General features: G+C 26.2%; 2 protein-coding genes and 2 long non-coding RNA genes across 9 annotated transcripts; 1 reads left to right on the top strand and 3 right to left on the bottom strand.

The window, feature by feature from the left end:
* Positions 1-2: 2 nt before the first annotated feature.
* Positions 3-2,250, top strand: LOC132921970 (uncharacterized). Its single transcript, XM_060985244.1, has 6 exons — positions 3-260; positions 352-514; positions 581-764; positions 1,258-1,414; positions 1,670-1,824; positions 2,018-2,250. The coding sequence occupies exons 1-6, from the start codon at positions 165-167 to the stop codon at positions 2,049-2,051; spliced, it is 789 nt and encodes a 262-aa protein (XP_060841227.1). The 5' UTR covers positions 3-164; the 3' UTR covers positions 2,052-2,250.
* Positions 2,251-2,517: 267 nt separating this feature from the next.
* LOC132922040 (sorting nexin-29) lies at positions 2,518-7,037 on the bottom strand. Of its 5 annotated transcripts, none has more exons than XM_060985342.1 (14): positions 6,772-7,037; positions 6,423-6,535; positions 6,140-6,346; positions 5,749-6,074; positions 5,570-5,665; positions 4,960-5,144; positions 4,839-4,900; positions 4,424-4,512; positions 4,128-4,272; positions 3,929-4,043; positions 3,644-3,856; positions 3,425-3,565; positions 2,890-3,029; positions 2,518-2,811 (listed from the first exon to the last, which is right to left on the bottom strand). In XM_060985342.1, the coding sequence occupies exons 3-14, from the start codon at positions 6,337-6,339 to the stop codon at positions 2,688-2,690; spliced, it is 1,836 nt and encodes a 611-aa protein (XP_060841325.1). In that variant the 5' UTR covers positions 6,340-6,346; positions 6,423-6,535; positions 6,772-7,037; the 3' UTR covers positions 2,518-2,687. The 5 variants fall into 5 exon arrangements, with proteins under 5 accessions (XP_060841325.1, XP_060841326.1, XP_060841328.1 ...); XM_060985343.1 differs by having other exon boundaries at positions 6,776-7,037; XM_060985345.1 differs by lacking the exon at positions 6,423-6,535.
* Positions 7,038-12,071: 5,034 nt separating this feature from the next.
* Positions 12,072-13,922, bottom strand: LOC132923287 (uncharacterized). Its single transcript, XR_009661147.1, has 4 exons — positions 13,752-13,922; positions 13,594-13,691; positions 13,021-13,130; positions 12,072-12,421 (listed from the first exon to the last, which is right to left on the bottom strand). It is a non-coding gene; the product is annotated as an uncharacterized LOC132923287 (long non-coding RNA).
* Positions 13,923-18,047: 4,125 nt separating this feature from the next.
* Positions 18,048-19,862, bottom strand: LOC132920800 (uncharacterized). Of its 2 annotated transcripts, none has more exons than XR_009660787.1 (3): positions 19,446-19,862; positions 19,026-19,075; positions 18,048-18,506 (listed from the first exon to the last, which is right to left on the bottom strand). It is a non-coding gene; the product is annotated as an uncharacterized LOC132920800 (long non-coding RNA). The 2 variants fall into 2 exon arrangements; XR_009660786.1 differs by having other exon boundaries at positions 19,511-19,850.
* Between the last annotated feature and the right edge of the window lie 1,046 nt (positions 19,863-20,908).

Here is a 20,908-nt window from a genome sequence, read left to right as displayed (position 1 = left end):
CCCTTGCACATGTTATTTTGTTACCTTAGGAATAAACTTTAGTGGTGGTAGAAAATAATCAATAACTCATATCAACCCTTCTTTAGTTTTTAAATGTTCTATAAATTATATCTACTGCACTCCAAACTAGTAAACTTGATAATGTGTAGAACTATTAAAACAGTATGGAATTTAAAATAACTAAATGCTTATCAAGATTTAAAGATGAATTACCACCGATCAATAGACCAACTCGTTCAACTAGTTCTAAAGTAATTAAGGTAAACACTAAACATATTAATAAATATATTTTGTATAAAAAAAAAATCATTTCTAATAATATTTATACATATTCTGTATATATTTTTTTAGAACCTTCCAACTTCAATTGAACAAACTGAACTATTTAATAAAATTGATCCATTAATATTGGTTGCTCAATACGAAAGAGATATCAAACGAATAAAAATGAATCACAACCAAATGTTAGAAGAACTTTATAAAGAATTAGAAATATTAAGGTCCAAAAATCGAGGTACTCTAAGAATTATTCACAGTAAATTGTTTTGATTAAGTTAATTTTAAATTTATTATTATTTAGACCTTTTAGATGAACTGATTATAATGAATGGTGGGAACTATTGTTGCAAGCATTTAGAAAATTTGAGTCTAGAAATTTTAAAGTCTAATACTAATGATAATCAAAAACAACTGAGTGATATACTAAACAGTGCTAAAATTCATCAGATATCTATTGAAGACAGAAAAAATGATAATAATTACAAGTAAAAGATTATTTTTTATTTTATTTTGTGATATATATTTATTTTTATTGGTAATGCTGAGCTTATTTAAAAATTTTAAGTACAGAATAATATTTTATTTTATTCTGTGGTTTAAGAATTTTAAAATTATTATTTTAATTTTTATATAGTAAATAAAGCAACTACTCAATATTTATTTATTGATCCAACTGTCACTTGCCCAATACCTACTGGCTACTTTAAATAGTTCAAATGTACTATGTCATAGTGGATACCTACTTAGCATTATTGGTTTTTATCAATTTAGACTTTTAGTCAAAATAAAAAAACAATTTAAGATACTCGCATATTCTCTAATATATACATAAATATTATTAGTTTACTATTTCAAAATTAAAATGTATGTTAATATTTAGAATATAAAATTAATTTATTGCATTTATGATTTTTATTTTTTAGTGTAAATTTAATGACTCATAAGTATTTTAAATTAATGATAACAAACTTTTTGTAGCTATAAAAAAGAACTGCCTGAATTAATAGCTGTAGGAAATAAGTTCATAAGTAAAGACATTGAGAATAAATCAAATTTACTTTTGCAAGATCAATTAAATAAAAGCAATAAACTGATTGATGTACTTCGGCAAGAAAATATTCAACAAAAGGCAGAGGTAAATTTTATGAATATAAAATAGCATGATATAAAATTATTTTATTCTGTAATAATATATAATTGGCTAAATAGTATATCAACTGAAATACTGAATTAAAAAGAATTCTATCTATAATAGAAACTTTTAAATATACCAACTTTTTAATGTATATCATATATTGACTTAAAAGTTATATTTTGTTTTATTTATGTTAAGGTTAACATAAATATAATATGTTGAGTAACAAATTAATTTATTTTATTCTTTTAACAGCTAAATTCATTAAATTCGGTATTAAATAAAAGATTGAACATTTCTGGTATTGGATTGGATAATAGCTTGATCAGAACAAACTTGAATTCTAACAAAAGATTTCTATCTACATTGTCTCATCCTGCTATTTCTTACATGGATATTATAAGTTCAGAGTAAATATAAGTTCAATAATAATATATTTTATAATATGATTTTAAAGTTTGATGAAAGGTAGTACTAGTATTAATTGAGAGTTAATTATTAATTATTATATAATATGCACTTTCTAAACGTTACTTGCTTATTTTGACTCAAAATAGTAAATTTAACTATGAATTATAATGATTTTGTTTTGTTAATTTTTAGGGAAAATTTACAATCAGTGTCTAGAAATGAATAATTTGCATAAAAATAAAACATTGTGTTTACTCACATACTTACTTGTAATATGTACATATACAAGTTATCTATTTAATATTTATATATTTAAACACAGTTTTAGGAAATCATAATTAGATGATAAAACATATTTGTTAATATTATACTTTTAGAATAATATTAAATCATAACTATATAAGTACATATATAATATGTTACCTTACCAAATATTTTTGTAATTATTAATTATACTAAATGTCTATTTATAAAATATATTATCACAAAATAATGAGCTATAGTAGTGAATTATAGTTATAACTATTTTTTATATCAATTATTATTTTTATTTAGCTATATCTTGTGCCTATTAGCATTACTAACATTTGTTTCTAATGGAACATGAATAAATTTAATAATTTATGTATCTTTGTATGTTTAATTATGTGGAATATTAGTATGGGCATAGATTAAATATACTACAGATAAAGTAAACAGTCAAAAAATAAAACTTATATTTTATTAGTTATAATATATAAGATTTATTAGATAAAATATTTTGTTATAAATCACAGACATTTAACATTTTAATAAATATATTATAAAATTATTGCTATAATAGGTAATATTATATAAATATAAATAATTTAATAAATTTATGTCATAAGCCAGTATACTGATGATGAGAACTAGAACTATTTAAATCAACTACAGAATTTTGAGCCATCAGACAACTTAAATTTAACCATGATAGTTTTCCGCTATAACTTTGGTTATATTGTTCGCTAAAAAAAAGGTATTTATATTAATGAGAGTGTTAATAAATTATATAAGTAGAACTAGTAGAAGCAAAATGAAAATACCTGAAAAATGGTACAAGATTAACCAAGTTATACTTATTAGGAGAATTGGCCAATATTCGGTTTATTGTAATCAAAAAATTCATTATCTGTCTTAGATAAACTTGTAACTTTTTTCGTCGCTCTTCAACAAAGTTGGCACCCTTCAAAATATAAAATTTATTACTTGAGTATTTAGGTTTAATTAAATGTTTTAAATCTTTAATATAAATAAAAAAATTTACAATATTAGTAAAATGACAAATAATAAATATAATATGTAAGTCTCTAAGATAATCATTATCCAGGCACGCATAGAGAAAAAATTGTAATGTAAGGAGAGGTCGTAAAAAAAAATATTAATTAATCTTACATAGTAATGTTAAAAAAAATAATTTAAAAATATTTTAGGTTGAAGGGTTGAATCCAAAACTTGGGGGGCATATACATGCCAATTGTTATAAAATGTTATGTATACTAGAGTTACTATTATTATTTGATATATTTCATTATATTTTTTTGTAAAAAGAACTTTACTTCATCTTATAAATTATTATACCTTATTTCCAATAGTTTTTTTAGGTGGCAATGAAATTGTTGACACTACATTATATTGTTTTTTTAATTGTTTGTGAAATTCTGTAAACTGTGAATATCTCCGGTAAACATTCCATTCTTCATTAAGAATGCGTACATGGATCTATTAAAATAAACTAATTAGTACTAACATTTTAAACAATTGTCAATAAATTAAAACTCATTTTATGCATTCACACACCTGGTATACATGATGTGGGTCATTAATTCGTCCAACTAAAAATGCAGATGGAACCCATAAGTGTATGTTTGTGTGCGGTATTTCGTCTGAAGGCAATGGTCCTCTCAACGATACCAATTCTGTTCTTAGTTTAGTAATACACTGATCTTTTGCTATAATTTGGTTGTTTAAACGGCCATTTAATTCAATCAATTCACTGTGCATTTCGGCAACCTAATTATTTAATAATTTCAAGTTTATATAGTGACTATTTAATTGATGTAGGTAATAAAAATAATTACAAACTTGAATTAATTTTTGTTGATATAATTTAGCTTCCTCGCTTTCATTTTCATCTTGTTTCATTAACTGTACAGCACTAACATATTTCCTTAATTGATGTTTTAATAAGTCATTTTCACTGTGAAAAAAAAATAAAGTCAATGTATTGATTAAAAAATTATATTATATCAAAAGATTGCATAAATTTATATTTTCTACTTACCGAGTTAAATCAGTGATTTTAGTTGTAAGTCCATTTATGTTTCCCTGATATTGTTTTTCCAAAATTAACAATTGATCTCTTGATTCATCAAATCTATGTAAACTATTACTATCTTCATTTGAACCCATAGATTTACTTTCATCATCTTAAAAAAATATATATTATTTTATAGTATTTTTAAGTATTACATGTTGGAAAATAGTCACCATAATAGTGCAATACAAACAAATTAAAACATTTATTATTAATTTGTACTCATTAGTGGATAAATATTAAAAATGTAATTAATCAAGTACCTGTGTCACAAGGAGGACTTAATGAAGATACTGGCACAAAAACTTCATAAGAGTCAGAATTTTCATTGATAGTACTTAATTTTTTCAACCTTCAAAGTGATAAACATTACAAGACTATTACATTATAATTAATATACAAAATAACAACATTTATTCAACACACATCTTATAACAGTAAAAAGTAAAGTATATAGCTATATTGTCTGTCTTGACATGCTAAAAAATTGAGCTTGGCCTAATTCTGGAAATTTCAGGGTAGATTGTGGTTAGTGAATACTATGATTAGATTGGCCAACCCAAATAAGTTAAAAAGCACACAAAAATACAAAATGATAGATGTCATAATACTTATAAGTGTGAATTCGGCTTAATAATAAATACTGTTATAAATTAATTATTCTCACTACAATATTACCTATTTTCCAACTCTTTTTCAGTTGATGGCAAATCTTCAAACTCTCCAATAAAATAACCAGTCTAAAATTTAAGCCATAAAATGCATCAACACAGTTTAATATAAGTAATATAAATCTTACAATAGTATCATATGAAGTTATTGATATAGCTGCAGCTTCATCACCAACAGCTAATAAAACATCATTGTCCGATTTTACTTCTTCAGCTGTTTGGATATCATCTTCACTTTGATCAAAATTTATTACATTTGCTTTGATTTTTTTGATTTTTCCACTATTTTCTTTTTTTAATATTAAATTGGTATCTATAATATAAAATGTAATAAATAAAATAAAACTCATCAATTAAATATAATTTTTAACTTTTGCTGTTAACTGTGAAAGATCACATTTTATGTTCAAACCATAAATAATATACTGTTTGTAAGGGAAAGGAAAACAAACATTTTTTCAACATTAATCTATTCAAGATTTTCAAGGAAGAAATTGGAGCATATTGATATATATCAGTTCAAAATTAAGCATTCAAGAAGTTACATGTGTAATGTACCAACAAAATATACCTACCCGTATTGAACTCAGACCTTGATATGGTAGGTAACCACTACATATCAAATTTTTCTCCTAGAAAATCTTGATTGTCTATGATTAAATTATCAGAATAGAAGAAAAAATAATATTTGTAGAAATGAAATAGATAATGAGTAAAAGTTAAAAATAAAAATATTACCTCCATAAATTATTGGTTCATTGACTGTGAAATCTAAGACATCTTTATTGAATTCGAGCTTATCTATTGTCAAAGCAAATACTATTGATGATAAACCTAAAAAAAAAAAGACAATGTTTTAAACTGTATAATGCATTACAATATAATTTTAAATAAAATGTATATGGCATGATACCAACCAGCAGCAGTGATGGGCAATATTGAATTTTTTTCTGTATTACTCATAAAAGCCCATTTTTCATAAAATCGATTGATTAGATTTTCATTGTTAATACACAAATGCATGTACTTTTCTAAGCACCGTTCATTAATAGATGCTCTTAACCAAGCTTTACCTCGACCATAATCATTTTTGATGTTTGATAGCAATTCAAATCGTTGTATTTCTGGTTCGTTTAATATTTCTTTAACAAAACACCAAAATGGAATAAGGCGATTTTGACTTTTGTCTCCATCTGAAAGACCAGTAACGATTTTTGTCACTCGTCGTTTCAACAATGAACTTCTAAAACCATGATACAATAAAGGTGTATACAACCTTAGTGAAAGTAACATTTTCATAATTCTTACTTGTCCTCTGTATTAATTGATTTCAACCCATGACTCAATATGGCTTCAATGCATTGACACAAATTGGAGACTTCCTGATCAGATTCAGTTGCTATTTCAGAAGAACTGCCAAATCGTTTTTGACAGTGTTTCACAGAGTTGAGAAGATTTTTTTGTAATCTTTCACACTTGCCAGCCTCACTTGTATTCACATGAGCCATTAAGACACTGCAATCGAATCAATAGCTTAAAATACCATTTAGTACTCCCTAATTATATTAAATTAGTTGAAAAGCACAAATACCTATTGGTGACAAATAGACAAATTGAAATCGTAAGGGTCTTACAAAATATAACAAATTGTAGATGATCATTCAAAAACTGATTTCTTGATGAATATATCTGGTGTTAAGTGACCTGCTCATCAAGATATTTTCACCAACATGCAAACCGAACCAAATATTATCATACAATAAAATTTAAAATACAAAAATGTATAATATCTAGTTTTATTATTTATTTAATATTAATTACGTTATTTTTCTGAAGATAGTTCAATAATTACTAACTAGTAACTACACTATCTATATTTACAACTGATAAAAAATTAAAATGTAATTAGGTGTAATAATATGTTTTTTATGTCAACGGACCTACCAACTAATATGATTATCCAAAGAACAGTTGTGTATTTGAATTTGATACTTGATAGTTGATATATTGTAATTGTATCACAAAAAAATTCTAGTTACTGTACTACTGTGTACTACTTGTATGTTGTAGTTCCGGTAGTCGTCTACTGTTTTGAAGTCAAGGTTTGACCATTGAATAATATTATTCTGTGATTTGACGTTTGTAGATAAAAGTAATACAGGTTGTCTCGATAAGCTATCACATTACGAGCTACAATAACCACGATTATAAAGAATATATATTATATTATAATGTATTATAACATTATATCATAATAATAGTGACAATAATACAGTATTTCAGTAATACTAAACAAATAACATGCCACATGGCTTCGGATTGACAACACGATGTATTGATATCAATACACCTTGCTTGAGAATTTAATATTTTTACAATCATTCATCAATTATTATTCAATTATATAAAAAAATTATTGATAACATAATTTATTTATCATTTCACCATATCGGAATGAGAAAAGTATTTAATATAATAATAGTTTAATGTCTAATGCAGGGATGGCCAACCCGCGGCCCGCGACATATATCAAATATTTACAAAAAAAAATATTTTTGCGCCGATAGAATATTCTGGAATGCCCGTGCAACGCGGTATCTGTATTATTAACAACGTAATCGCAACAAAAGTAATAATTCTAATCTAAATAATAATATAATTTATTAATATAATAATATAAATAATAATTTTTTTCGAAAATGAAATTCGCCAAAGATAAATCACCCACAAACCTAACAGATGAAAACCTGCAACATCAATTACGGTGTGCAAATACAAGTATTTCTATTGATTTGAAAAAGCTTAGTGAACGAGTTGAGAAACAAATATCTCACTAAATAGTAATGTTTTTTGTATTAAATACTTTTATTATAACTTTTATATATTTTAATTTTTTTTTAAATTCTTTTATATTTTTATATGTGGCCTAATTTTGAATAAAATATGTGATTACTTATATTAATATTTTGGCTGATGACCTTTTTTTTTGGCAACCCTATATGTGGCCCGCAAGATTGTGATGTATTTACAAAGTGGCCCGCAAGATCATTTGGGTTGGCCATCCCTGGTCTAATGATTAGGTATATCAATAGTATTCTGTTTTTCTTAAAATGTTTAAGCCTTTTGGTAAAAAATATATTGTAATAGTTCGTTAGTTCGTTATACTCTCAGAACAGAACATGAGTACATGACGGACGTAGATTCATTTTGCGTTTGCGTCCGCATCAGCGACGGCATCCGCGGTTAGCTTACACAAAAAGTGGAATATGAATGCGTTTTCTTTGCATTTTATAAATGATTAGCTTTCGAGTTTAACCTACCACCTAAACATTAAACATTGTAAATAGGTTCATAGTATAAATTGATAACCAATATCTTTATATATTATATTGGAAATGCTATTACGTATAGTAAAATTTATAAAATACGTGAGAGTTTTTTAGTCCTCACGATTGTTTTTAAATTATAACAAAATAATTAACATCGTTATTCATAAATCATAATTATTCATTAAAATATGTAATTTCTTTCAAATCTTACCTTCAAATATTTATTAAAAATTTTGCGAATTATATTTTTTAGGTTATTTTTAATTCACTATAAACTATTTAATATTTATGAGGATCATTATATTCAATTTCAAACTTTAGCTATAACAACTAGTTATAGATTTTATAAATGTTTACTACAAAATTGAAAATACGTACATAAGTAGTTGATACATTTTTGCGATTTTGACGAATTTTGTTAAAAATTCAAATTCAATTTTAAAAACATTGTGCATATGTATTCTTATACAGATATAAAAACAACTTATGTAGGATCTTGTATTAAATTTTCAAGAACTTTGACCTAACGAAAAATTTTTTATCGTAATTTGTTGAAAAAAAAAATTGAAAATGTCTGTAATACCTAACTTAAAAAGAGTCAAAATATTAGAAAATTATACATGAATGATAAATTAAATCTAAACATAATCTAAAAAACAAAATCGATTTTGTAAAAAAAACTGGTTTTGTCATAAACCTCATATACTTAGTATAAGGTCTATAGGGTTTTGTGAAAAAAAATGCCCGTTTTTTCTTAATTTTTGTTTGTTTTTTTTAAATTTTTTTCGATTATTTTGAAAATTTGTGGGAATTCTGGCCTCTCTATACTATATATATAGTACTAATTAGATCCAATTAGCTATCAAACACCATCCTCAAAATTTAAACATTTTTTCTATTATAAAAATTGTCTTCAGAGTTCAGACACGAAAATAAATAAACATTCGGACTCTACAGTCCGCTTAGAATCGAATACAATTTTTGATTAATAATTTCCAAATTAATAATCGTAGGTCTATATGCTTCTACAAGTTCTACAAAAAATATTATATAATAAGAATATATTAGCATAATGAATTATTAAAATATAATAGTACCTAATTAGTAGGTATCTGCATTATAATATATTAATAATGTGATAATACTATTACTTAATACTTTCTATTTAGACATTTTTAAAAAGAAAATCAATTCATTTACTTTTATACTTAGATTTGAAAATAAATATTAAAAGTAGGTACCTATACGAGTAATCGATAAAATAATGTTGAAGGTGATCCATATTTAAGTATTTAAAACCTATATTGGCTATATTCATTATTATTTATTTAAAAAATATCTAAACTTTTTAAAATATATTTTTTATACAATAAATATTAAATTTATAAATGAAATTAGTAATACAAAACATTTTAACTATGCAGTTAGTGCATTACAATAAAATAACATATCTGGAATTTAGTGCCGTATACAGGAATTTTCATTGGGGTAGGAGATATATACCCCAAAAAACTAACTAATTTTCGCAAAAAAATATTGATAACATAAAGTATATACATATTATATAAAAAAAAGGTCATACTCATGAGGGAGTCCATCCCCATAACCTTCCTTTGTAAAAATTTAATTTAATTTTAATAAAGGCATACACTTATCTATTAAAATTTACGATTCTAGTTGTTTAATTTAATATGCTATTGATATTGGTAAACATTTTTATTTTACGGGTTTGTTTTGCCACGCAGGTATTTGAACATCATATTCGTTTTCATTCATCAACTGAAATATACTTTCAATCGAACACGTGTTCAAAAAATAATTGTATATAGTAAATAAACTAAATGTTGTTAATTTATCATTATGACGGTCAGTTGTCATAAAAGTTTTCGATATCGATCTTTTAAAAAGTATTTAACGTCTATCGATGGATAATTTCCATACACGAATAAAATCAGTGGCGTATTTACAACTCATTTTTTGGAGGGAGGGGAAAAGTTTATTACATTATATATATATATATATTTATTATTTTAATGTATGTTTATTTGTATATAAATATAGACAATACAGTCAAATCAAGCGTTCTGTTCTTATTATTTATTAATAATCATAAATCCCTGGGAAGTGGACCCCCCCTCCCCCGTAAATACACCACTGAATAAAATAATAATTCAAAAAGGATCGTGTCCAATTTGTTATAGTAATAGCATTGACTTTAAATATTCTTTATTTCTTTGTAATCTATATATTTTATAATCAATGGTACCTAATAGGTAGGTACGTGTGCCGTACTCGATGAATACGAATTGCAATAATTGCATTAAAATCGCGGTGATTGAATATTGCGTGCCAGGAAATTGCCCGTCTATCTCTGTATACACAACCACGTTGGTGAAGAACATTGATCTACAAAAAAAAAAGTTATAGTAATGTTGTATAATGTTCATAAATCTTCACAACGCACAAGCACACAGCGAAAACGTATCGACAACAGTTGGCAGTTGCCATTTGTGAATAAACACGTACACACAACGACATAACAATCACATATTAAAATATGGGACATTTGTGATTAACCAACCATTTTTGTTATCTCAATGTTATCGTGCGTATACGGGGCTCGGGCAGTTGGACCCCGTGATAACAAGCAGATTTTTTATCACGAAATTTTCATGGAAGAAACGCAAAAATCGGGTCCAACTGAAAATGCAGAAATACCAACAGTGAAATGTAAAAATTCCCAAATAATTCCCAAATTTATGTATTTTAAAACTCAAATATTATTGTACAATTATTGTACAATTATTGTAAAATTCAAATTTATGTATTTTAAAATTCAAATATTATTGTATAATTCGTAAATTGAAAAATATTTCGTTTACGAAGTGTTTTACGGGAAAACCGAGAGAGATAGGACGAAAGTCGTGAGACATAAAATTGATCCCCATAACCAGCTTCATAAGTTGTATGCTTTTGATTTTTCGAAAAACCGTTAATAAGGATTTTTAAACGTCGTACTTAGGTCGAACGATTTTTGAAAACCCAAAATTTGAAATAACGAGTTTTTGGAAAAATGAAAAACTGATTCTGGTTTGGAATTACATGTACAACATTTTAACTTCTGTGATAAATTGTCGTTGGACCACCAGGTGACCTAGGAAAAGCGAATGAAAATTGAAAATTTCGAAAAATGAAAAAGCTCTAAGTTACACTGTGTAACAAATGTAACAAAAAATATATATTTTATAATATTACTCAGTCAACCTTTTTATTCATAAGAGATACTATAAAGTTGTCAATGACCCACACCCACTTAAACCCAAATGACCAAAAATAGTATGTTGTGATCTTATACTGGTGAATCTGTGTAGTGTGTAACACAAAATTCATAACAATTTTGATTATGTCTTATATGACAAAAAATGTATGTGTTTGTACTCTTTTATAATATGTTGGATTTGATGCAATGCAATTAATTTAATATTCATTAACAATTATTTGTGATTTTTTTTTTATCGTTTTTTAATGCAGTTTCAAAAACATACATACATATTAATATCAGTAGTAAACTCAACATAATTTATAAAGCATAGATAAATCTTAGAAATAGCATTTACTTGGTTAAAATCTATAAATATTTAATGTATAAGTTAATATACACATCAGTTATAAGTTATGGATAAATTATAAAACTGTTATTTTATATATCTATTAAACATTATATTGCCCAAATATAAATATATATGTTATATTTTGCTTTTGTTTGTCATTAAATAAGAAATTAAATTTAATGACTTAATTTTAATTTATATATTAAAAAGTATAAGTTGTAAATTTGTAAGGTCTGAATACAAAACAGTTTGTTAAAAGAATGTAAATATCCATAATACTAGAAGTCACTATTTCAATTTTTTTGTTTTTATAGATGAAATTTGATTTAAATAGTGTAAAAATAATAATAAAATTAATTAGTTTGTTGACACATTAAAAAGTCAATAAATAAAAGCCTTTTACACCTTATAAGGAGTTAAAGTAAAAAAAAATAATATTAATTGTCACAATAATATTTGTATCAAGTTTTCTTTTATTTCATTTAAACCGACAAACTTTGTTTGATAATCAATTGTCAGATATTTATCAATAGAGTAATATTGACAGCTTGCTGGATAGCGATTAGTTTGTATGCGAACAACACATCTTTTTTGAGTAGTCCATGTTAGTCACTATTATATTAATTTATCTGGAATCTCTTCTTTGCAGACTATAACAATAAAACAAAATCATATAAATAAAACCATAAGCATACATTTTTTGATTATAAATGTAAAATAACCATCACCAATGTAGTATTTTTATTTGTTAATTATGATAACAATATTATAGAATATCTGGTTATTTAAAATGTTTAAACTATTGTGATAAAAATGAAAAATAAGTAAACAGGAACACTAAAATAGCAGACAGTTAACCAGATAGCAATTAATACAATACTGATTTTAAGTATACATTAAATGCATTTTGACAATGTATTATGTATATTGATTAAACATAAAAATTTATATTATTTCTTTCCTCTATAAGAAAGAGTAGAATATTATAAAATTGAATGTATTATTTAAATCTCTTATTTTGTATGTGTAACAATGCCTATAAATATCTAAAAATATTGTTTTGGGTTAAATTAAAACTTAAATAATTATGAACATAATTAATAGCAGTATCAAATTGCATTGATCCCCTGTGTTGCTATGGCTGTAATATACAGACTAATAAAATATAGATAGTATTCATAAAATAATTTTTATAATAGTAAAGTGACACACTATAGTAATTCAGATAATATGAACTCTTCTACCTTACCGGATAAACAATTATGTTAGTAGGAACAGTTTTTTCAGATGTTTTTCCAAACAGAATAATCTCCTTATTGGCCTGGATACATGTATACTTCAGTTAGTGTATCTTGCTAACTATAATTAGGAAAAAAAAAATTATATTAACTAAATAATTTTGAAAATTGTTTCAATAACTCAATATTATAATGAAATTTAATGTAAAATAGAAACCAATCTTTAATCAATATTATTAAAGCAAACATCTTTGTGTTATAGTTGTGTACCTAAAGTATATATACTTATATTATTTATTATTATCTATACTTGATATAGAAAAGTAAAAAAATAACAATATAGATATATACAACCTTTTTAATATTATAAAATAGTAATTCTATCACCATTTACTACTACTATAAAATTGATCAGCCAACAATTACAAAATCACAGGTATCAACCAACACCTGACTACAACTTTATAAGATAAATAATTATCTTGTCAGTGTATCTCTTAAGTTGTTTCAGATATGCTAATAGGTAATAAACCTTAAATGAGTACTACATTATAGGAACATTAGGAACACTATACAGAACTTACATGATTTAAGTTATGAAGATTTGAATATGAATGTTGTAGATAGCATGAATTTAACTTGTTTTTTGCAATGGTTTCAATTATTTATCGATACATTGTACCTAGAAAGTAAAAATAATTATACTGTTATACTGTTAATTAAATCTACATATTATGCAAACCGGTTGTTTCCAATGACTATAAGAATGACTGATGAAGACCACATCTAAAGAGAACTGTTTAAATCTGTAATTTGTATACTCTACAGGGTAAAGAACATATTATTTAATTATACAAAAACTAATTACTTAGAACGTAAATACTAAAAAGTAAAATTAAAAAAATACAAATTATCAAATTAACATATAATTATTATTTACGTAAAAATTGAACATAACCGCAATTGTTTATCAGACATTCGAAGTGGTAACCTTATAAAACTAAAACCATGGTTATACTAATTAATAATTCATTATCTTAATGTATAATATATGATAATATTGATAAAGCTAATTTTGTATTGTTTTTTGGCTTTTTTATGCTTTTTGAAAGTTATCTATTTAACTACTGAAAAATTCATTACACTGACCATTTAAATGGAATCTGCATAAAATTCTCTATCGATAAACTTTAGATTTCACCATTTATCATTCTTCTATGTGGGATTAACCTCATCTACAAACGAACAATGACAAATTTTTGAATAGAAAACATAATATTACACTTGTCATTTTGTAATTTACTATACCTATTGTTCAGCGTTAATACATTTTGAGACTTGTCATATTATTATTATACATTCACAACAATATACATTTATTTATAAGCATTTTTTAGGAGTATATATCGTTAATTTTGATGATTGAAATTCAAAGTTCATCAGTTATATGAACAATTATTGATACCTAGGTACCTAGTTGATATATAACACTGTTATATCCCGTTCCAGTCAGATCTTGTACGGTTGTTTAATTTATTGTTTGGTACCTAGTCGGTTCTTCTTAAGGAATGAAAATCAAATATCAACACAATTTTGGTTGATGAATTTAATTTATTGATTGCGAGTCGAATACTGAATAGTTAATTAAGTTTTACTTAATGAAGGATCATAAAATATAGTGTTAGAGTAAAACGACTTATTAAAAATTGTATGGCTTACGATCGAGTGATCGACTGACTGCGTCGTACATTTTAAAAATGATGGTCGTATCTCATATATACAACGAAATTGCTTATATAAACGAGGGGTATAAACATTAAATAAATGTATTATCGATGTGATTTGATGAAAAATTACTTCTAAATAAATTATTTTTTATGCTGATGGCGTAATTGCCAAACGTTGAAACGCGAACAAACCTAAAACGAGTAAAAAGTTCAAAAATATAATTCGTTAAATCGATATACGGGGGTATACCACAAAGAAACGTATGTGTATACAAAAAAACAAGTGATTCGATTTTCAACTATTTTCGCACCCCGATTACGGGGTAAATAATGATCCTAGGCATTTTGACCATAGAACCTTTATAACTCGTCATGGCATTTATAAGTCAGCACTCAAATTTCAAAAAGATTGAACAAAAACTCAATTTCAAAAAATTCAGAAAATACGTAAAATCTAAGTACCAAAAAAGAAAAAGAAAATCATAACTTTCCAACAAAACGTCCGATTTCTTTGGTTTTGGTACCGTTCGATTTTTGACAAAAATTTTTTAACGATGCGTAGAAAAAAATTGCTCTAACCACCCAAAGTCTAAGTGTTTCGTGGCAACAAAGTCCAAAAACTGCAAAATCCTAATTTCCTACGCCAAAAAGAGGGGTAAAAAAGGCTCCTACAGTTTCGACACAAGACGCCGATTTTGATCACCGATCTACAAAAAATCGAACCTGCGAATTTCAGAAACGTGGAACAAAAAATAAACATTTTTCAAAATATTCATGAGGGGGGCATAGGACCCTCCGACCACCGAAAGATTTTATGTAAAATAACTTAAAACAAAACTTTTGGTGAAGAAACTATGCCCCTACATCGAAACCCGGCCGAGTAACACTCGACTAAAAAACTCAAATTTCGGAATTCCAAAGCCCCAAAGTGGGGTAAAAACGGCTTTTACGGTCTCGACAAAAGATATCACTTTTAATCAGAATCCTCAAAAATACCAGAATATTGAGTTTCAGACACGTAGAACGACCACTAAGGTTTTTCAAAAATATATTTGGGGGGGGGGGGGGGTTAAAGGTACCCCAACTACAGGGTAATTTTTGGAGAGGCCTAACCATTGTTTAGGAACGTAACTTTTATAGCTGTAGAGACAATAGTTTTTTCGTAAAATTTTTTCAAAATTATAATATATCATATCATTGCCGCATGATTCTCGATATGATTTGATGAAAAACTATTTCTAAATAATATGTATACTTACCTAGTGTTTTACTAAATATGAATGCCTTCCTAAAATTTCACAATTTAATGCAAGTATACAGTACTAATAAGTAATAATAGTACTCATAGATAATGATGAAACACAGTACGAAATTAAGAATATTTACGCTTTTGAAAAGGTGTTTAAGGTCTACCTTTTGTAATTGTACGTATAATAAGTAATGTAGTTTTTTTATTTACATAGAATATTATATGACTTTGACGTTTGCGAATATATCGTATTTCTTACAAATTGTACCTAGTCGTAATTTTTCATAATTTTTTTGTTGCTTTTGGTAATTAAAATGTAGAAGATTCAGTATTATTATACCGTTTAGGGTAATGTTAAACTTTTATATAACTGAAAAATATAATTATTTACTTTGAAACCAGATTCATTAAAGAAATTGACCTAAGTACCTAATGTTGAATATGACGCAGACTTGCATTAAGTAAATAAAATAAATATTTAAAAAGTTTTATGTTATACAACATAACTTTTCTAAAACTTCGCATTTTACAACTCGTTATTTTAACACATGATATAATATGTTGTTATTATGATATTCATCCATAGATTTTGAGGTTCAACTTGAAGTACTAACTTTTTAATATTATAGTTCATAGTTGTATCGTTTCGAAATCTTCGAGGTTCAATGCAGTGACACCTTGAGATCAAATTTTTGTTCTCAAAAATGTTGAATTTTAATTTTAAAATTAAGAAATTGCTAAAACCAAATTTCCCGCCAATTTCCTTTTTTGAAAACTTTAAATTTAAATCACCACTTACCGTCTAAATAATTGAGTTGAAAAACCTTTAGTATTTGGAAGATTATCTAGGGACGCATCTGCGTCGATCATTGAAGATTTTATCTAGATGGGGCCAGTATTAAAGGGTTTAGTTTTGGAGTTAGATTTTTGAAAACGTAATAATAAATTGAATTTTTGGACAAAAATTCATAAAAAAATCAGAATTTGGACAGTTATATAATTATAAATGAGTCGACAGTTTTTAAATATTATGCAATAGTTTATGAGGAAAATAGAAAATAGCGAAAATATTGAATGTGCGGTAGGGTTGCCTATACAAAATACCTTCAAATCTGTATGCCAATTTAATAAAATACATAATGCGTTCACTATTTGAGGTGTACTGTATGACAAAATAATTTATAAAATAAATTGTATCATAGAGATAGAATAATAGAAGAATCAACCGACCAACCAATATTTTATTTTTAAAAAATAATTATAATGTATAGAACTTGCCTATATAAACCCCTTCTACTGATGAAAGAAATAAGGATCTGACAGCCTGGCTATAACTAATATTATTGAAATATAAACAAAACACAGATCACAAATGTCCATAAAACTTTTTGTGTTGTGTAAAAAACCTTAAAAATGTAATATAAGGATAATCATAATTCATAAGTCTTGATTTGTTTTTATAAGTATTATAAGTTTATACCTTGACATTTACCTATCAAATTTCAAAAAAAGAACAAACTTTTTCGTAGTTAAAAGTTGTCTTTCTTCTATTTTTAAGTTTTGGAAATTGTATACATGATTCTTCATAAGAAGTTATATAGCAAGTATATTATTATATTTTTATACATATAATGGCATTTTCAAATGCATTGTTTTTCCTGTAAAAATGAATTTAACCTACTGCTGTACTAATGCAATAGTAAAATTAATTACTTTATTCACAATGCCATCAAATCTACTTAGTAATAATGTAGGCTGATAGAACATCTTTGTTCATAATTGTTTTTCTGATATAATGATTTTATTTCATTGAATTTAAATGTCAGTACACCCATTATTAACCTATTGTACAGCAAAGCAACACCCACTTACTCAATTTTTTTATAGTTAGGATTAAAAATTGAAAGCAAAACAGTTTCTCATAAATAGTTCTTACTGCAACCAACAGATCTGAAAATGCTTAAATACAGTTTTTGTATAAACATTATAAGATTAATTTTAATAAGAAGAACATCACTTTTTAATTTTTAAGTAGTATTTAAAAAAAAATGTAATGGGTACGTTAGTTTATTAACTCTATAATTTATTTTAAAATCATCATTTTTGAAAAAATAAAGTATAATTTTTTACTGGTAGTTACTCACTTAATAATAATATAATTAAATAACAGTAAATTTTATAAATAAAATAATTCAATAACAATAAACTTAATAAATTACATAATTTAATAATAAAAGGAATATTATAATTTATAACATTGAACAATAACAGACCGCCTACAATAATAAGTACAATTAATTCCCCAGTTGAATAGTTTTTTGTAAGTGGACAAGTAGAAAATTAAATTTAAATGAATTACAATATTCACAGTATTTACAACATAGGTACTAAGGTCCAATTTGTTGTGGACATAGTCATGATTTTGGAGAACAGTCCTCTTCAAAAACATCAACAGATCATTGTTTCTGTTCAGTTACTGTACAGATTCTCTGATAATCCTTGTAGTATTTTTCTTTCAGATCTGGAAGTATAATTTCTAATTTAAAAAAGTAAATTTACATTTTTCAACCATAAACATAACAAATCATGTTTATTCAGAAAATAAAAATTATACAATTTCTGTGAGGTTATTTGTGTACTGTTGTAATTCTAAAAGAACTGATTTTCAACAATAGTCAATCTTTGAAAGACTGTCTTTCTGTTTATTATATAAAATAATCATTATTTAATAATAGGTATAATATTGTCAACAATAACAATAATTAAAAACAATTTGTTTTCATACACACCATTAAAAAGCAAAAATATCCAGTACACGATTTCTATTTATAATGATACATTTACATATAACTTAGTATTTGAAGTAATAAAAATTTCTCAAAATTAAAACTAATTTTTTTCATCAATGATTGACTAATAAGGGAATTGTTCAAATTTAGGTTGAAACCAGGTTAAGCTTTGAAGGCAATATGATAAATACGCACAGCAAATAAAAAACAATTTATATACTAGACTAAATACAAATATTGATGGAACTTACTAATTTTGTTATGAATTGTTGTTACACTGTTAATTATGTTAAACATGTACCTATCAACAAAACATAAAACACATAAGATAGAATACTAACATTTATAGGACAGTGTAACATAGAGACCACAGTGCAACTAAGACGATTAACAAAGAAAAAAAGGAAAATAATTTTAAAATAATATGTAATGATCTTATTGATAAATATAAAATATATGTAATTTATAACTTATTATGAGTTGTAAAGTATTTATGTATTATATATTTATATTGAAATAATAAGGAAATTATTTACTTTATGAGTGTAATAATATATAAGTTGTTAATGTACAACATACAAATAAGTAATAATGTGTGAAATTCTATAACAAACATTTGTTATTTAGGTCTATAGTTGCGCCAATGGCTTAAAAATAAAGGTAGTACTTACTAGTTGGATATTAATTAATTAATAAACATTCAAATATATTACAAACAATTGATTTAGGCACTTACTATACACAAGTTTTACTTATGTTAAATGTTGAACCAAACTTCCAGCCAGGGGCAGCAAACGTAAAACAAGTAATCGTTATTCGTTGCCCGTTAAAGTCGTTAAAATGTTGAATAACGGTAATTTATTAATTTCGACCGACAGAATACGACGGATAAATAATGTATCTGGTTCGGGGGACCAGGCTGAGAAATTTATATACTCAAAAATCGTAGTAGAATTATTTACAATGTTGAATAGTTGGTATTAATTTGAATTTTTGCGATTTGAGGTTAGTGTTCGAACTTTTAATTTCTGTTATCACCTATAATTTCTTATCACGGGGTCCAACTCTTATCACGGGGTCCAACTGGCCCCATCCCTGCGTATACTATGTGCTAAAATAAAAAAACATCATTATTGTATAATATTGTGCATTGACGTACTGTGGATAGGTATCGCACGGCGCGTACAAAGGTGCTCGGCAAAATAGTCGGAGTTTTTTCTGTTTTTTTTCTCTCGTCAAATTTATGCATTTTCGGACGTTTTAAACTTATTTTCCGACTATATCACCGCAACTCTCCAACTGCATTATATTATGATGTTATTATTATTATCGTCATAAACAAGTAATTTGTGTTATTCTGTTGTATAATAATATACTACTATATCATATTGTCTGTCACGCCGGCATGTGACTATTCACACTATTGAACAGAAAACGGAATATGTCGAATATTTATCGCGGACCACAACACACGAACGTCGAACACGTGTATTCGATGGTAATATTATTAAATAATTTCTACAAATTTTCTTCTGTACGTTTTGGCCCGTGTCTCGTCGTTATTATAGGTCCGTTTCACGTGGCCGAGGCCGAATAAAACCAATTGACATAAATATATAATAATTAATAATTATTATAATATATAATTATTATCAAGATCGCTGGTAACCCGCGCACCGCGTGGCGATAGACGATATAGCGTTACGGAGGCTATCGCAGCATATATATTGGCACAGCGCGGATAATTAAGCTATGCGGTAGTGCTGACTGAGATAGCGTCATAGCGATTAAAAAGTGTTAGTAGTTGGCCGATCCAAGGTTTACTGCAGATAATATTATCCATAAACATTGGACCTTGTTGCCGAACCAGCAGCCAGCGGTTTCCGGGTGCCGTGCAGGTGTACGACGTCGGCGGTGACGGTGATCGGAAATACATGCAGAAGCGGATGACGGGGTGATGAATATATATAGGGTATCAGTATCTGTTTGGCGATCGGCTAATTACCACCTCTCGTAATGGTGACGGTGGTCGGTGATCATCGATTTGTAGCAATTTACTCGCGCATCATCACCAGTATATACAGATTACAGACAGTACAATATATCGCTACTATTTCCCGTTCACATCACATAA

The sequence above is a fragment of the Rhopalosiphum padi genome, chromosome 2 (genome assembly GCF_020882245.1).
Source record: "Rhopalosiphum padi isolate XX-2018 chromosome 2, ASM2088224v1, whole genome shotgun sequence".
NCBI classification, from domain to species: domain Eukaryota; kingdom Metazoa; phylum Arthropoda; class Insecta; order Hemiptera; family Aphididae; genus Rhopalosiphum; species Rhopalosiphum padi.
The sequence above is the reverse complement of the archived record's forward strand: the minus strand, read 5'-3'. Positions and strand labels throughout refer to the sequence as shown.